Genomic DNA, 18,237 nt, shown 5'->3' on the forward strand with positions numbered 1-18,237 from the left:
AAACCACAGTGTCGTTTAAAAAGTCAAGCACATTCATTATGTCTTTTTTATTGTATTTTTTTTGTTTAAATCGGTGTAATTTTTTTTTTTACAAAATAAGATTAATCACGGCCATAAAAAGGAATTTGTATCTACGATCCCCATTTTTGTAAAAAAAAAACTCTCTGTTTCATGAGACGATGTAGTCGATCTGTCATTTGTGCATAGGTAATAGTAGTGCCATTCGTAGAAAATTAAAAACATTTGATATAACTGCAAAACAATAAATATTCTGATTAAAGATTTTGTAGTAGATCTTTAGAATTCTTAAGAATCCACATATGACCTACGCCGCTGGTTGTACATACCTCATCATAATATATTCAAAGGTCATCTTTTACTGCAAAAAGAATTGAACATATGGTAGTCGGTATTTAAACATTCGATTTTCAAATGTTTGGCTTTATTTACATTTTACTTGCATTGGACCATTACCGCTGCTGGTATACATGTTTAATCTTTGTTCTAATTCCGATACATCCAGATACTTCTGGAATTGTAGTTCATCATACAATCCTTTTATTATTAACTGTTGAAATAGTTTCTACTCTCATGTATAGAATAACAAATTGAAAACAACACGTTTAATAATTTCATGCGTCCGAAGCGCTTTTCTGGATTTACCTTCATCAGGAACGCTCAAAGCCAAACATTTGATATCCGAGGGATGTATAAGTACCGAAACAGTTGAAGAGCTATATGACAAAAAAACCTAAAATAAATAGCCAAATTCATCTAAGGTCAACTTTGTCTGAGGGAGTTGAAACCTTAGTTTCTTTATAATTTCAAAACTTATAAACAGACAATTTTAGAAAGGTTTGTTATAAATCATGTCAGTACCGAAGTACTGACTACTGAGCTGATGATACCCTCGGGGACTGATAGTCCACCAGCAGAGGTATCGACCCAGTGATGTAAAAAATTGAAAACAACACGTTTAATAATTTCATGCGTCCGAAGCGCTTTTCTGGATTTACCTTCATCAGAAACGCTCAAAGCCAAACATTTGAAATCCGAGGATGTATATAGCTGACATAATCCGTATTTGGTACGACTTTAAAAATAGGGGTTTGAATGCTCTTTAACTTCATACTGAATGTTCGCCTTCCAACTTTGTTAATTAAAGCGCTACTGAAAATTCGTATGAAGACGAAATACAACTCAAATTAAAATACCAATTTTAGAACGATACAATTTTATTTGTTAAACGCCCGTCTGACGCACTAGATTACAAGCCTTGTAGATGTGATGAGTTTATATCAAGGAAATTATCATATAGTATACCCTTACAGAAACGCTAACGATACCATACATCATATGACGAAAGAAACGCTGCACGATATATTACGACGAACGAAAGGCTAATTTATACCATGCGCTAAATGATACAATATATTATTAAATAACGAGAAGCTGTAGTAAACTAGATGATTATCTATATAATGAACGAATGATGTATGGAGATACACGAATATTGTACTAACAATGCTCAAACGCTATAAGGACGATCCAAGAATGTTGAAAGAACGATGCCCGACTGAAAAAAATATATTTACTCTTACGTTAATTTATATCTGAAAAACTCGTATTGCAAATTGTGTTAAGAAGCGAAGAATTAAACCACAAAATATCAGTTTATTCGATGAAGTTTATTTTAAAAAATGAGAACAAACAAAATATATAAAATATATATATCTATATATATAAACAAGTCTAAATTGAAAACAACGTTCAAACCTATGGTTGCGTTGGATAAAAACCGCAATTTTTATACGTGTGCATGCAAAACAAATTTCATGGTAGAGGGGTCTAAATACAGCACAAACAACATTTTCCAAAATACCAAAAAAGTGAAAAAGTATATTTTAACAAAACGCATTTGACTAGCAGGTCGAACAACGGATGTTCTTAAACCCTGCTGACTGCCATGGCGATTGCCAAATAAACAGATCACCAGATGTAACAAAATGGATCTTAATTCTTAATTTAATACCAAACAGAAAACAATATAGGTTCAGATATAATACCTTATAAAAGATGACCAAATTAACATTTCTTCATTCAGATTGGGAATCATCATCTTCTTGTTGGGTGTGCTATATTAGAAGATGAAATCAGAAATTGGAAAACAGCGACACACTTGAAGGAAAAACTACAACGTTTAAAAAAGTAATGATGCAAATAAAATAAAACATATTACAACGTGTTTATTACTGATTGATTGACTGCTGACTTAACGTCCAGTTGCAATTATTTCATGCGTTTAAAGGACGAATGCTTTAAATACCTCGACGTAGTGTATGCTTCTTGTGTAGTTAAAGCATTAATGTTGGCAATCAAATGTCAATTTTGCGATGAGATGTGCATTGTAGCATAGGTCTCAAAAAACATGTTTAACCCCGCCGTATTTTTGCGCCTGTCCCAAGTCAGGAGCCTCTGGCCTTTGTTAGTCTTGTATCATTTTTAATTTTAGTTTCCTGTGTATAATTTGGAGTTTAGTATGACGTCCATTTTCACTGAACTAGTATACATATTTGTTTAGGAGCCAGCTGAAGGATGCCTCCGGGTGCGGGAGTTTCTCGCTGCATTGAAGACCCTCTGGTGGCCTTCGGCTCTTGTCTGCTCTATGGTCGGGTTGTTGTCTCTTTGACACATTCCCCTTTTTCATTCTCAATTTTATTTAATAAATCTGATATTAAAAGACTAATTTAAAAGTATCGTTTACGTTTGTATTTTAACATCAACAGCTTATTACGACCTAAAGGTATAGTTGACGTCACTGATTTGGTCATGCATTTAAAAAAATATAAAAACATATGATTAAATGACAAGCCCTCATCAAGGCCTTTTTAAATGCGTGAACCAAACACCATATAGTAAGTTGTAAAAGACAAAATGTGACACATTTCAGAAGAAAAAATCAAATTACCTGATTTATACTATAAGAATGAATGGTTAATGATAAGGCAGACAGAAACAAACGACAAACAACGGATAACATGTGGCTGGCTTGGAAAAGTCACATAAACAATGTGTTTGTAAACCTTCCCCTATGTTGTAATGTAACTTCAATTGTTAACAATAGTTATAAGTGAAGGAGATGTGGGAGGTATATATATATATATATATATATATATAAATATAAGTCTTTTCATTTTGTTAATATATTGTTCAAGTGTCTTCACTGAAAGAGTTATCTGCATAATTCGGCATATCTATGATGCCGATGTTACAAATGAACGAAAGAAACAAATGACAATTAAAGAGAACAAAACAGAAGAAAGAGAGCTGGGTGATCCCATCAATCATGCAGGAAGGCTTTTGTTGAATCATGGATATCTAATGGATGCTATCAACAGTAAAAACCAAAATTTCGTTGAAAACGACACAGTAAAGAAAATCTTAAAAAAGATGTGGTATGGTACAGAGAATATAGATGGTCAGACGGTAAGTAAACAAAACTAACACTTCATTGATATGATTAATCCGTTGGCTTGTTTATATCTAAAATCGTTCCGTTACGGGGAGAGATGAGGAAAGTAAGGAAGCGAATGCAAGACAAGGAGAATCTCAAATATGTAGGAACGAACTAATTGACAGTCAAAGAAATGCTACCTTACCCACACATCCCCCCAAAAAAGGAGAAAACAATAGACAAAAAGAAATACGCAAAACAACTTCATCAAATTTTTCGATAATTTTCAAAATGAGCAGAATAATTTGAATACTAAGGCAAATATCTAAACAATGTAGAACATCCAAAAACAAGAGAATACCAACGTGAAAATACAAAAAGACATTTGAATCATATCGAAACGATAGAACGATATATATATATGCCATCAAGTTTTTGAAAAACGTAGGATGTTCTACTGCAGGAATTGATACCTAGCTGTATTTGGCAAAACCTTTCAGAATTTTAGGTCCTCAATGCTCTTCAACTTCGTACTTGATTTGGCCTTTAAATATTTCGGTTTCACTGCTAAGACTTTTGTAGATGAAACGCGCGTCTGAATGGTATCTATGATGAGGTTATGAAAATATAAGATCATTGGTGTTACAATTGGTAAACAAGACTAGAGCCTAAAGCTACATTAAATATGTAATAAATGTTTTGTTTTCAGACTTTTTGGTATATTGTTCTGTTCTCAGTCCATCTATTTGTGATGCCTTTATTAATGATTAACATGGAGATGGATAATCGTCTATTACTTTGGTAAGATAAATTTTGCAACTCAACATCCTTCTTTATTACAATAAATGCAATTATCGCTATTTTGTGCATTTTTCCTTTGATCTTTTTGGTGATAATTTTTCATATCATGCTACTCGCTGGAGATGGAATATTATCGTCAGAAACTAAGGGCGCACGTGACGTTGTCAATGTAAACATGAACGACCTCATTGGCAAAATAGCGATAAACAGATTATCAATGGTCTTTCAAACTCGAGGATGTTTATCAGCCACATCTCATCTCAGGGCTGTCGCCCTTTCGAAAAATCATCAATAATCTATAATTATGTATTTGTTAAAATATGTATTTCATTGAACTATATCAAAACGTTTAATGAGTTCTATCAACCCTAATCACACCTGACTTGAAATCGTTTTTGCTTTCCAATAAGATAATTACTATCGTTCATGTTACTCTTTACGTATCTTATTATATCCTTGTCATACTCAGCTTTCGCGCGTGATATCCGATGCCACTTGGGAGAGTGCTATGATCTATGCACGTTAAAAACCCATTTAAATAACTCTTAATAGTTGTCCCTATCCATTGTTGTCTGTGGCAGGTGTTAATCTGTAAATTCATCGCCTCGTCCTACTAAGCAGAATTTATTGCTAATGCTTAATGTGTCAAATCCTTAATTTGCGTTATATGTATTCAACTAGTTGTTGAAAAAACAGCGACCAACCTATCACATAGAATATATAAGAGTCCAACCCAGGAACCCAAAAGCAATATTTTTGTGTCGAGACCTTCATTTCGCTATGCAGATTCACTCCAAAATTCTTCCATCACATCATGCAAAAATGGGAATGTTAAATATAAATACCTTGGTTTCGGTCATGATAAATCTAACTTACTTATAATCACACGCATGCCAAGACCAAAGATTATATCATAAAAATGCTGGACATTTTGATCGACAATATATAAGTGTTAAATTTTGTCGATCGATATTTCAACGAAAATTGTAATTTTGTGTGCACTGTAGGAGAAGTTTAGCATATATAAATCGGACTATGTTTTTGCTGATAAACCCTAACATTGACCTTTGGTTGATTTGAGAGCCTTATCTTACAGATCCTCGGATATTGAAGTTTTCACATCCTTGGGATTCAAGGGTTCGGGTTTGTTCTTTCCTAATGACATGCATAGTAACTAGCTATACAGGTATCATGAGAGTGACTATTTTTTATTCCGGTAACCATTCTAAAATAATCGTTAACTTTTCAATTTATTTCAGGTTTTACAAAAAGTACAAGCTGCCATTCATGAAAATATTTATACATTCGGTATGAAAGTTCATATTTTACACAATTTGCAAACCTAAACAATGTAAACATTACAGTTGCCTATAATTGCTAACATCCACTTCACTTGAACTTTGGTGGATAGTTGTCTCATTGGCAATCATACCACATCATATCATTATTCATGATTTTACTATTTTTTTGGTGATGTTGTACCCTTATAGACTTGCTTATTATATTTTGTAGAGTACTGTATCATATTTATATGATCCATCGCCTCGTAAGATTTATCGCTGGCTATTATTCAGAAATTTTCTATTTATCATTAGTACATCATACTTGTAAATCTTTTTGTTTCTAAGAAATGCATTCACTTAATTGTGTTCATTGTGTCTTGTCTTTTGTAACAAGATTACTCAATGTTTTGTTTAAGTATTCAACTGGTTAATCGATACACACTTGACTTGTTTAAAATTTCTTTTCACGTTTCAAACCAGTCAATTTCGTTTTATCAACAATCAACGTATTAAAAGTTACATAAATATGTCGTATTCATACAGCATCAAAAAGTTTCTATGTTTCTGCATGGTACGCTACTAAAGTCCGTCAACGAATAACACATTAACCCCCAAAAAAAATCACGTCAGCATAATATCAACAGTTGTAATTTCAATCTAGTCTACAAAACATTGCAAAGCTAAGAGTGTCTAACCAATATTTTCTAAATAATGACGCTATGGCAATATATTTTTGTAATAACATTTGTTTTGTTTATTAATGTTACAGCTGGAATTCACTTTTCTCCTTCTTGCATATGCATACATGTTGCTGTTTGACTACAGAGAAGATGGAATCACCTATATTGACTTTATTATAATAGCGTGGATGGCTAGTTTCTTTGTAAATGAAACAAAACAGGTGACCTCTTATGTCGACAGCAAAATATGTCCAAAATCTCATGCTTTTTCTCAACTGTTTCCTTGATTAAACAGTTAAATCTTATTCATATTTATGATAATTGTACTTATACTTAATAATCATAATATCAATTGTTGAACCTCTCCGCCCTTTAGACGCATTCCTTATTACAAACTAATAGAAATATTGTATCACTGATGGCAGAGTAGAAATGAATGACAAAATGCTATACATTATATATATATAACTCTTTAAATTAAGACAAAACCGTGTCTGGACTTGCATCGCTGTACGCAAATAAATAAGGTAACATGCATACTGAATCATAACTGATCATGCCCTCTCATAGACGAACAGTCATTTTAACGAAATATTTCATTGTTAAACGAGTGTGGTAAAATCGAACTATCGGCAGACAAGAATTTGCTGTACGGCAGATGTAAAAATATCTCACATGCTACAACTCAACATTATCAAGCTGCAGACCAAATATAAAATAATTCTTTTGCAGAGAAGCAAAACAGGTTTCATGAAAGTTTTATCTTACGCTTAATATTTGACGGACAGGGTCAATTGAAAACTGCGACAAAGGAGATGACTTCAATCTACCATTATGAACATTCTATGCTCATGTTAAAAGGTTTCAAAAGAACTTAATATGGAGTTTATATACATTTGTATATTTTGGTTATTTTTTACTTTGCCTTCCCCTGTATGATTTTCTGAAAAGCGTGTTGTTGTTTACAAGTAAGCTCCTGATACATGGTGTCTAGATTATAACGACGGGTGCCACATGTGGAGCAAGATCTACTTACCCTTCCGGAGCAATTGAGATCACCAACCGTTTTTGGTGGGGTTCGTGTTGCTCAGTCTTTAGTTTTCTATGTTGTGTTTTGTGTCCTATTGTTTGTCTGTTTGTCTTTTTCTTTTTTAGCCATGGCGTTGTCAGTTTATTTTCGACTTAGGAGTTTGAATGTCCCTTTTGGTATCTTTCGCGTTTCTTTTATCAAGTCACTCTCAGTTTTGTAGAAGTGTAATGGACAATATCACTAATGACTGGCTGTAATTATAAGTGTGCTATTTATGAATGATACCTTATGGGAATAATAGTAGTGTTATAGTTTATAGAATATGAGTAAAAGTTTGAAGAAGGTGAGTAGTAGTTTATAGAAGGTGTGTAATGTTTATAGGAGGTGTGTAATAGTTTATAGACGGTGTGTAATATATTATAGGAGGTGTGTAATAGTTTATAGAAGGTGTGTAATATATAAGCTTAAATTGGTTCCGTTCAACATACATGTCTATTTTGTTTTAGGTTATTGTTGCTTTAATAAGAAAAAGAATCAAACCATATTTTCGTGATTGGTGGAACATAGCAGATTGCATTTTGATTATAGGATATACGTCTGGAATGCTACTGAGAGCTGTTGAAGGATCTTTTTTCCGAACTACGTCAAAATGTTTATTAGTTGCAATATTTATGCTTATTTGCATAAGATTACTCAGTTTGTACTACATAAATGAGTTTCTCGGACCAAAGTTAATCATAATTCGAATGATGGTATGTAAGACTATATAAATCCGAAGATGTGGTATGAGTGCACATGAGACAACTCTCCATCCAAGTCACAATTTGTAAAAAGTTAACAATATTGAATAATAGGTAAAAGTACGGTCTTCTAAACGGAGCCTTGGCTCACATCGAACAGCAAGCTATAAAGGACCCCAAAATGACTAGTATAAAACAATTCAAGTCTTGCAACAGGCCAACTACGGACCCCTCAAAGTGTTGTTGCAAGGGTTCTAAACGTGCAGAGAGCGTGACATTCTCTCTACAAGAGACATCGGATTTAACATCCCCATTCTGACCGGATGTGGCTGCGTACTTGTACATCCCGCTTATCTAAACGGACGCCCCACTTCGGTAAGGGTTTTACTGCTGGTCTAAAGAAGACCCGTAGTGACCATATTTCTATTCCCGAGTCACCCTTTGAGGTTATGGAAATAATAAGTTTCTTGTTATGTTCGAATCGTAAGGTTTAATATAATCTCAATATTTCAATATTACGGACAGTCGGAACTGTTGCCTCTCATCCACTTACTTGCTATTGCAAGGTATCAAGACACTAAGTTGTTAACCTAACTTTTTACTCCATTTCTTCAATGTGTGTTAGCATTTTTCTACTGAACGCTTTACCAAAACTATTGTAGTAAATAAAAATATTCAAATCAAATGATCAACATCATTATCACAATAAAAGTGATACTTTTCGAGCTGACGAGGCTAAAATTTACAACATGAAAATCTGAATTTGCTTTTCAAATCAGAGAAGAACAAGTTTTCCTACTTAGTGATATTATTGGGTTTTTTTTATTTATGTACGGGTCATGTTTGGTATATTCTAATTTCAGATTAACCATACTATTGCATTCATGACAATTATGTTTGTCATAATGTTTTGGTACAGCGTGTCTTTTTATGCGCTTCTATATCCGAATTCTGAGGCTAGCTGGACAGAGATCGAAAAAATTTTATCGAATGGATATTGGATATTATTTGGAGAAGTGAACTTAGAAGCTGATACATGTAAGAGTCAAATAAATATTTCATTACCTTAAGTACTATTTTGTCAAAATGAGAAATGATATGCAAGACAATTCCATGCAATGAGGAATTACAACCGGAACTAGGGAAGATATAACATCTATCATTATCTAATTTTTCAAATTGATATGTGTACCTATTTTGTTACGCTACTGCTTATTACTTTAATAAAATGGTTTATAATTTCGATTTCGTATAGAATGATGCAACTATTATCACTTTCCTAAATATTAAAGGTACCGTCATATATATTTTTGAGTCAGGAAGGTTTTGGTATTAAGGATCGTTTTGTTAGCAAGAACAAGGTGCATGTAAACTTTCGTTTGATCTGTTTGAGCTTGTGATTTTGCCTTTTGATAAACACACTTTCCGTTTTGAATTTTCCTTGGAGTTCGGCATTTTTGCTATTTTACTTTTTTACTGTATTCTAATTTTAAATTTAACTAAAATGCTAATTTATTGTGTAAAGTTCACGTGACATTCACGTGAAAATACTCATGTGAAATTCAACTCAAACGAGATTATACGTGTAACTCACATGAAAAAATTTACGTTAATTTCATGTGAATTAAGATTCACATTAATTTCAAGTTAACTGTTTATCTGCTTTTCAGTTCGTTTTCGACTCATGAGTTTAAATATCAATTTAGCATCTTTTAAAATATATAAATCTTTTACTTTCCGAATACGGTACTCCTACTGGTTTATTATTTGCAGCATTTAAAAAGCGTGTGCTCTTGCTGTTTGCCTTTGTTTCAATGAAAAAGACTAGATAGATCAAACTTTAATTTACATAACTTAATAGATACACCGTCAAGAAATCTAGCGCGGCTTTAATCAACTTTGATCTAATAAATGCATAAAGATTTTATATCTGTGTATATATATTTGGGTTAACGCAAGTAAACATTTTGAGAGCAGATGTGAAATAAAATTTGCAAGATGTTTTTGGTAGTTCATCTTACGTAAAACCTGTTTATTTACGAACACATTTTACTGTGACAGTCTTAAAATCATTTTTGTAGAATTGATTTTGTTATTATATAAATATACATGATTCATACACTTTATTTTTATCTGTTTTCTATTTTGTGAAACTATGCTAATCGGTTTTTTTATAACAATTGTGACATGGTTTAGATTATTATACTATCTATCTTCATAAATAAGATATACTTTCTTTTCCCGCAATAAAATTGAGACACCAAATTGTAAATTAAACTTGATATGTTTTGAAAGAGAGGGTTCATAAGAGCATAAATTATTAGATTTGTAAATTATAATAATAAGAACAACTCTTTCTCAAGTGAAAAGTACAAAATTGTTTGGTAAAATTAGTTTATTATTGCTTCTCTGTTTCTAATTTTGTGTCTCATTCAATCTTAGTGACTGAACCGAACTGCACCTTCAACAAGACAATATATGAAAGTGATGTGAGTGGAGTTTTATCGCGATGTCCAACGAAACTTGGTTTATACGTTACACCTTACTTAAAAGCCCTTTACGCATTGATAGCAGTGGTCATAATGCTGAATCTTTTGATAGCTATGTACAGGTATAAAGTAAATGGTATACGCTGAACAATGCAAAAAAACATGATATTGAATGTGCTCAGATCTATACAAAAGAGAGGCTAAAAATACCAGAGGAAAATTCAAACTCAGAAGTCGAAATCAAAATGACATTGCCAATGGAAAAAACACTTACAAATGTAGTTATTTTGTTTGTACTCCTGTCTGCTTCGTTAAACAAATGTTATCTGTGACAACGGATTAACACATTTCGTCAACAAGGGTTTCCCTCGGTTTTAGTTTGTAACCCGGATCTGTTTTCTCTCAATCGATTTATGACTTTTGAACAGTGGTATACTACTGTTGCCTTTATTTACAAATCCTGTAGTCAGCACTTTGTTATTGATACATGTATGAAAGATAACTGAATTTTTTGTAAATTTACTGTTTTAAATGTTAAATTATTTGGAACACTAATATTTGTCTATCCCAGGAATAGATCGTATTATCCGTATCGCACAACTTATCGGAATTTTTGGTTTTTAATACTTTTCAACATTGCATTTGAAAAAAGTATGACAAAAATACTGAACTCCATGGTATATTCAAAAAGTGGAAGTCCATAAATACTGACAGAATCAAACGTTTGCAACCAAATGGACGAGTGGAAAACAACTTTCATATTCCTGACTTGGAACACGCATTTTCCGAAAATGGTGGTTTTATCTGGTTTTATAACAAAATAAACCTCCTACTTGTATGACAGTTGCTTATATGTCCGTTATATTGACACAATGTTGGTGAGCAACCCAAACAGACATATTTTCCAAAGATAAACACATATATTGTTTGTGAAACGAATTTTGACACACTTGCTCAATTGAATTTCAGTAACATTTTTGAGGACGTCCATACAAAATCGATGATTTATTGGTCTGAGCTACAGACATCATTTCTTGAGGAATATAGTATCCAAACAATATTTCCAATACACCTTCAGTTACTTACCTTACCGGGAACAGTAGTTGCAATTGTGTGGCTTTTCTGCGCAAATCTACGACAGCAGAATTCTGACGGAAATGATCGTACTAAAGAGCTTAATCATCACCCACAATTTGTCAGAGGTATGGTGTACATTTCAAAAATAGAAGATTTTCGTACTGTTTGTTTAGATTTAGCAAATTTGCAGACATTTAAAAGAAAGATGTACAGTTAAACTTTAACAGTTATAACCTCAAGTGCAAATAAAAATGCGAAGAATCAATCAAGGTAAATAATTAAAAACTGGGGGAATCAAATGAACTCCAAAAGGTTGCTTCGAAAGGGTAAGCGTCTGTTAGTTAACCAACAACCGCAATGCGTATCCACACTTACTCTAAATGTCACAATTGAGCCTTTACTGTAATTTCACATATCGCACGACTATTCTGTTATCCAAAAGAGCAAAAACATGTCGTTAGTGAGTTTGTACACAGCATAGCGTATCGGTCAACAATTTCTAAACCGTTAACCCTATGTATGTTGATATCAGTCGTTTTCCACTTAATTGTGTTGATTGATTGATTGATTGTTAGTTGCTTAACGTCCAGTGGCAAATATCTCATGCATATTCAGGACGAGAACAAATTAACAATAAATATAATAGGTAATTCCTGTAATAGAGACGGTCCGGGATGAAGGTCGGTGAAAATCTGTACTGGCACGGGAAAATGAGGGTACATTGGATAGTAACAGAAATTTAGCCTTGCAACAGGCCACCTCAGACCCCTCAAAGAATTATTGCAAGGGTTCCTAACGTACAAAGAACGTAGCACTCTCTTTACATGAAGTATCGAATTTAACGTCCCAATTTTGACCGAACGTGGCTGCGAACTTGTTCATCCCTCAAAGCAGATCGGACGTCCCACATTTGCGATAGTTTTACTCGGGTCGAAGGAAGAACAATGGTGACCATATTTCTATTCGCCAGTCACCCTTGGGGGGGAGGTAACTGTGTTGAAGCATTTTTTTAATCATGAAGTTTGTATAGTGTAACGATGCACCGGCGTAAAGCATTGTTTAAAATATGTTAACGCCATGACAAGGGGGTATGTTGCTGCAGAGAAATAGTAATTTGACCAAGTCTGCTATTTACTTTGAAGTCGTCTATCTGTGTCAAATTGGAAAATTGAAGATGCTTCGTAATCTTGTTTTGGTGATATCCTTAAGAAGGAATTTTAATGTAAAAGTACTTATGACCTGTAATGGTTTACTTTTGCAAATTGTGACTTCTTGGATGGAGAGTTGTATCATTGGCACTCATACCACATCTTTTTATATCTATATTATGATTTTAGTTATCTAGTGTTGACACTTCTCAAAATAATCTATTTTGATAAAAATAGGTGTTGTTCACTTTTTTCGTGTATTTAAGTGAAGTACCAATTACAGAATATTCATTCGTTGTTTAAAAAGACGTTAAACCAGTGTCCCTGTATAACATGAAGTCTTAAATAAAAAATATTTAAAAAAAAAATTAAATTAACTATTGATAGTTATCGTAAAAGTATTTGATGCTTTACTTTCAGTTTTTCTCTTTGATTCTAATTATGATTTGCAACTTAAATCGACAGAAGCAGAGGAGACAAAGGCTCAAAATGACCAAGGGTAAATATACTATTCAATGCATTATTGTCTATTTGTAGTTTATATTTGAATGGTATGTAATGATTTATAGAGACAGTGTGTTCTTCTTTTTCTTTATTTGAAATCTAATCTTTCCAAAAGTTGTATTTTTCTTTAAGATACATGTTGTCCATGTTGTCTATGTGAAGAAAAAATTAGTTTTACTAGAGCTTGATTAATGTTTAAACTGTTGTAGCTATGTGTTTTCGTCGTCAAGTGGCCAATATTACAAAGAAGTAAGGACGGTGTCACATATAAAGATGTTTTCAGGTGAAATCTTAAAAAATCTGGAATTTAAAATTCATATTATAATTCAGAAAAGCATTGGTAAAGAAACAAAATAATCTCAAAATAATGATAGGTTATGGCACTCCTTTTTGAGATATTTGATTTTTAGAAAATGGCGGGATAAGTTTGACTCGGACTTTAGCCTTATATTTAGCATTGACATTATTTAGATCTCAAATCGTAAGAAAAGAAATCTAGAATCTGCTTAAATTTTAGTAATGACCTTTTATGAGCTATTAAAGTCTTCTAGGAAAAGAAAAAAGGGTGATATGGGGCAAAATATTTTACCTTGTATCGTAGGGAAAACACAAGGAGTCCAACATCTGACAAAAATTCCTTAACCTGAAATGACAACATCCTTAAACTCTAAACATCAAGTTATAATGTGTGCAATTGAAGGATCGGAAAAAAAGAGAAAACATTAGGATTTGGGGTTTTGGTTTGCATATATAATGTGTATGTTTTCAAGGTATAAAGACAATGATCTTAAATTTCCTTCTTCATATTTTCCATAAATACAGATAAAGTCTAGTTGTCCGAGTGGCGTAGGGTTATGGCCAAAGTGTTGACCATGTCTCCACTGAGGAGAGAATATTTCAGATCTATCAGATCTAACATTGTTAAGGTCACCACGTATATTTCAAATTAGTTGTTCCTACTCGAGTCGTTCGTTTTCTGAAATCATGTAATAATTGGTTTGATGATTTAAGATGATCTTTATGTGACAGATCAGCTGTCAAGAATTTATTTGAAATGAAGAAAAAACATTTGCTATAATGTGCATTTTTTTTTTATTACGGATGACGATTAACTTTTTTTTTGCAGGAAAATAGATGTTAACACAGTTACGGTAAACCTTTTCTTTTGTTTTAACAGTGAATAATTTTGATTGTCGAATACGAGTGGTTGATTTAGATGTAAATATATGATTAAATCATACATGTCATATAAATCAATTCGTTATACATAGATTTTTTATACAGAAAGTATTGTGTTTTGGGCAACGTTGGCACTGTTAGTATGTTCATACAACCAAAAGATGACTGAAAATTCAATCATATTGTTTAATATTTATTTATTAAAAACCTTTTTTAAATTGTTCGTTTATAAATTTTTGAAATGATAGAGAAACCAAGGTTTCAGCTCCCTCATGCAAAGCTGACCTGAGATAGATGTCGCTATTTTTAAGCTCCTTTTATGTTATATAGCTCTTCAGCTGTTTCGGTTCTTGTACATCCTTGGCTTTCAAATATTCCTCTTTGAGCGTTCATGATGAAGGTAAATCTAGAAAAGCGCTTCGGACGCATGACATTTATAACATGTTGTTTCATTTTCTACAAATAAAAAAATTGTCAATAAGCTATGATATTTTTTTTCTGAATATGGAATATTTCAGTTTGTTTTGATCTATCCAACGTGAGTCTTTGTGTTTTCGCCATCGAAGCCGCCGTTAAAAGTTTCAAGTACAGAAAGTCGGGCTGTCAAGACGGTTCAATCGATTGCTCGACTTTATTCATAAAATTTGTTATTGGCAAATTGTGTTACGAGAATAGAGAATGTTTCAATGTATCGTGGAGTTAATGCAACAGTAGTTTACCGTTGATAAATTTCATAAATTGATGTGAAAGAAACAATTGTGTTAAGCAATTAACAAAAACTGAGATAATTAGATATTGCGTTAAGCAATGATCAAAAACGGGGGTAAACGGGTATTGTGTTAAACAATGAACAAAAACTGATGTAATCGGATGTTGTGTTAAGAAGTGAATAAAAACTGAGATAATCGATGTAGTAATCAGTGTGTCGTGAGGCAATGAACAAAAACTGAGACAATCGCTGTGTCGTTAAGCAATGAATAAAAACTGAGATAATCGATGCAGTAATAGGTATGTTGTTAAGCCATAAATAAAAACTGAGATAATCGGTGTAGTAATCGGTGGGGTGTTAAGCAATGACCAAAAATGGAGATAATCGGTGTAGTAATCAGTGTGTCGTTAAGCAATGAACAACAACTGAGATAATCGGTGTAGTAATCAGTGTGTCAATAAGCAATAATCAAAACTGAGAAAACCGATGTAGAAATTCGTGCATCGTTAAGCTATGAACAAACCTGAGATAATCGGTGTAGTAACTGGGGTGTCGTTAAGCAATGAACAACAACTGACATAATCGGTGTAGTAATCAGTGTGTCAATAAGCAATAAACAAAAACTGAGATAATCGGTGTAGTAATTGGTGCATTGTTCAGCAATGAACAAAAACTGAGACAATCGGTGTAGTAATTAGGGTGTCGTTAAACAATGAACAACAACTGACATAATCGGTGAAGTCATCGGTGGGGTGTTAAGCTTTGAACAAAATACTGACAAAATCGATGTAGTTATCGGTGTGTCCTTAAGCCAAAATAATAACTGGAATATTCGGTGTAGTAATCCGCTTGTCGTTAAGCAATGAACAAAAACTGAGATATTCGGTGGGTCGTTATGCAATGAACAAAAACTGAAACAATCTGTGTAGTAATTGGGGTGTCGTTAAACAATGAACAACAACTGACATAATCGGTGAAGTAATCGGTGTGTTGTGTTAAGCGTTGAACAAAAAACTGATATAATCGATGAAGTTATCGGTGTGTCCTTTAGCCATAAATAAAAACTGGGATTTTCGGTGTACTAATCCGTGTGTTGTTAAAGAATGAACAAATCTGAGATAATCGATGTAGTAATCGGTGTGTCGTTAAGCCATAAATAAAACTGAGATAATCGGTGTAGTAATCGGTGTGTCGTTAAGCAACGAATTAAAACTTAGATAATCGGTGTGTCGTTAAGCAACGAACAAAAATTGAGATAATCGTTGTAGTAATTGGGGTGTCGTTAAGCAATGAACAACAACTGATATAATCGGTGTAGTAATCGATGGGGTGTCAAGCATTGAACAAAAAACTGACATAATCGATATAGTTAACGGTGTGTCGTTAAGCCATAAATAAACACTGGAACATTCGGTATAGTAATCCGTGTGTCGTTAAACAATGAACAAAAACTGAGATAATCGATGTAGTAATCGGTGTGTCGTTAAGCCATGAAAAAAAACTGACATAATCGTAATAGTAATCAGTGTGTCAATAAGCAATAAACAAAAACTGAGATAATCGGTGTAGTGATCGGTGCATCGTTAAGCAATGAACAAAAACTGAGACAATCGGTGTAGTAATTGGGGTGTCGTTAAACAATGAACAACTGACATAATCGGTGTAGTAATCGGTGGGGTGTTAAGCATTGAACAATAAACTGACATAATCGATGTTGTTATCGGTGTGTTCTTAAGCCTTAAATAAAAACTGGGATATTCGGTGTGGTAATCCGCGTGTCGTTAAACAATAAACAAATCTGTAAATATCGATGTAGTAATCGGTGTGTCGTTAGGCCATAAATAAAACTGAGATAATCGGTTTAGTAATCGGTGTGTCGTTAAGCAACGAACAAAAATTGAGATAATCGGTGTAGTAATTTGGGTGTCGTTAAGCAATGAACAATAACTGACATAATCGGCGTAGTAATCGGTGGGGTGTTAAGCATTGAACAAAAACTTTACATAATCGATATAGTTATCAGTGTGTCGTTAAGCCATAAATAAAAACTTGGATATTCGGGTTGTAATCCGTGTGTCGTTAAACAATGAACAAAAACTGAGATAATCGATGTAGTAATCGGTGTGCCTTTTAGCCATACATAAAAACTGAGATAATTGGTGCAGTAATCGGTGTGTCGTTAAGCAATGAACAAAAACTGAGATAATCGGTGTGTCGTTAAGCAGTGAACAAAAACTGAGATAATCGGTGTAGTAATTGGTGTGTCGTTAAGCAATGAAAAAACTGAGATAATCGGTGTGTGGTTAAGCAATGAACAAAAACTGAGATAATCGGTGTAGTAGTCATATGGGTTTTAAGCAATGAACAAAAACTGAGATAATTTGTGTAGTTATCGTAGGGGTGTTACCCAATTCCAAATTAGTGTAGCATACGGAAATTTATCAAGGTAATTTAACATGTTTTGGTTTTCATTCTATGTTAAAACAGCTATATGTGAAACGTATAGATTTGAGGAGTTTTAAATGTAAATTGTATCATGAACATGTAGCTCTCCAATTGTATCGGTTCTTAAACATTGTTGGCTTTCAAATATTCGACATCGGAAATTCCTGATGAAGGTTTATCCAGAAAAGCTCTTCGAACGCATGAAAATTATAAAGTGTTGTTTTCATTTTTAACAGCACTGGATCGATACCGCTGCTAGTATTCTATTTATCCCCGAGGGTATAATCAGCTCAGTAGTCAGTATTTCGGTACTGAAATGATTTTTAACAAACTTTTGAAAAATTGCCCGTTTATAAATTTATAAATTATTTAGAAACTAAGGTTTCAATTCCCTCCGACAAAGCTGAATTAGATCAATTTAGCTATTAATTTTAGGTTGTTTTTGTTTGTTTTTTTTTTGGGGGGGGGGGTCATACAGCTCTTCAACTAGTTCGGTTTTTATGCATCCTTAATTTTTAAATAGTCGTCATTGAGCGTTCCTGGCGAACAAAAATCATGAAAAGCGCTTCGGACGCATGAAATTTATAAAGTGTTGTTTTCAGGTTTTACGGTCTCCTATTAATTACAATAAAGGATCATGCATTTATCAATACCATTAAATGTGTTTAATTTAAACAATTGTGCATTCATGTATCTGC

At 33.2% G+C, this 18,237-nt stretch overlaps 1 protein-coding gene across 2 annotated transcripts in view; it reads left to right on the forward strand.

The window, feature by feature from the left end:
- The window catches only part of LOC127732306 (transient receptor potential cation channel subfamily M member 2-like), a 47,564-nt gene that overhangs the window by 26,987 nt on the left and 2,340 nt on the right, over positions 1-18,237 (forward strand). The window contains exons 16-26 of one of the 2 annotated variants that reach the window (XM_052241371.1): positions 2,105-2,208; positions 3,216-3,486; positions 4,164-4,255; positions 5,515-5,563; positions 6,308-6,439; positions 7,755-8,000; positions 8,852-9,026; positions 10,431-10,599; positions 11,447-11,679; positions 13,123-13,201; positions 14,333-14,357. In XM_052241371.1, coding sequence (XP_052097331.1) covers positions 2,105-2,208; positions 3,216-3,486; positions 4,164-4,255; positions 5,515-5,563; positions 6,308-6,439; positions 7,755-8,000; positions 8,852-9,026; positions 10,431-10,599; positions 11,447-11,679; positions 13,123-13,201; positions 14,333-14,357 — 1,575 coding nt within the window. Of the gene's footprint in view, positions 1-2,104; positions 2,209-3,215; positions 3,487-4,163; positions 4,256-5,514; positions 5,564-6,307; positions 6,440-7,754; positions 8,001-8,851; positions 9,027-10,430; positions 10,600-11,446; positions 11,680-13,122; positions 13,202-14,332; positions 14,358-18,237 lie in introns of those variants that run through there. The other variant, XR_007996171.1, reaches the window with a different exon arrangement.

Source organism: Mytilus californianus, unplaced genomic scaffold (genome assembly GCF_021869535.1).
Source record: "Mytilus californianus isolate M0D057914Y unplaced genomic scaffold, xbMytCali1.0.p SCAF_23, whole genome shotgun sequence".
NCBI classification, from domain to species: Eukaryota; Metazoa; Mollusca; class Bivalvia; order Mytilida; family Mytilidae; genus Mytilus; species Mytilus californianus.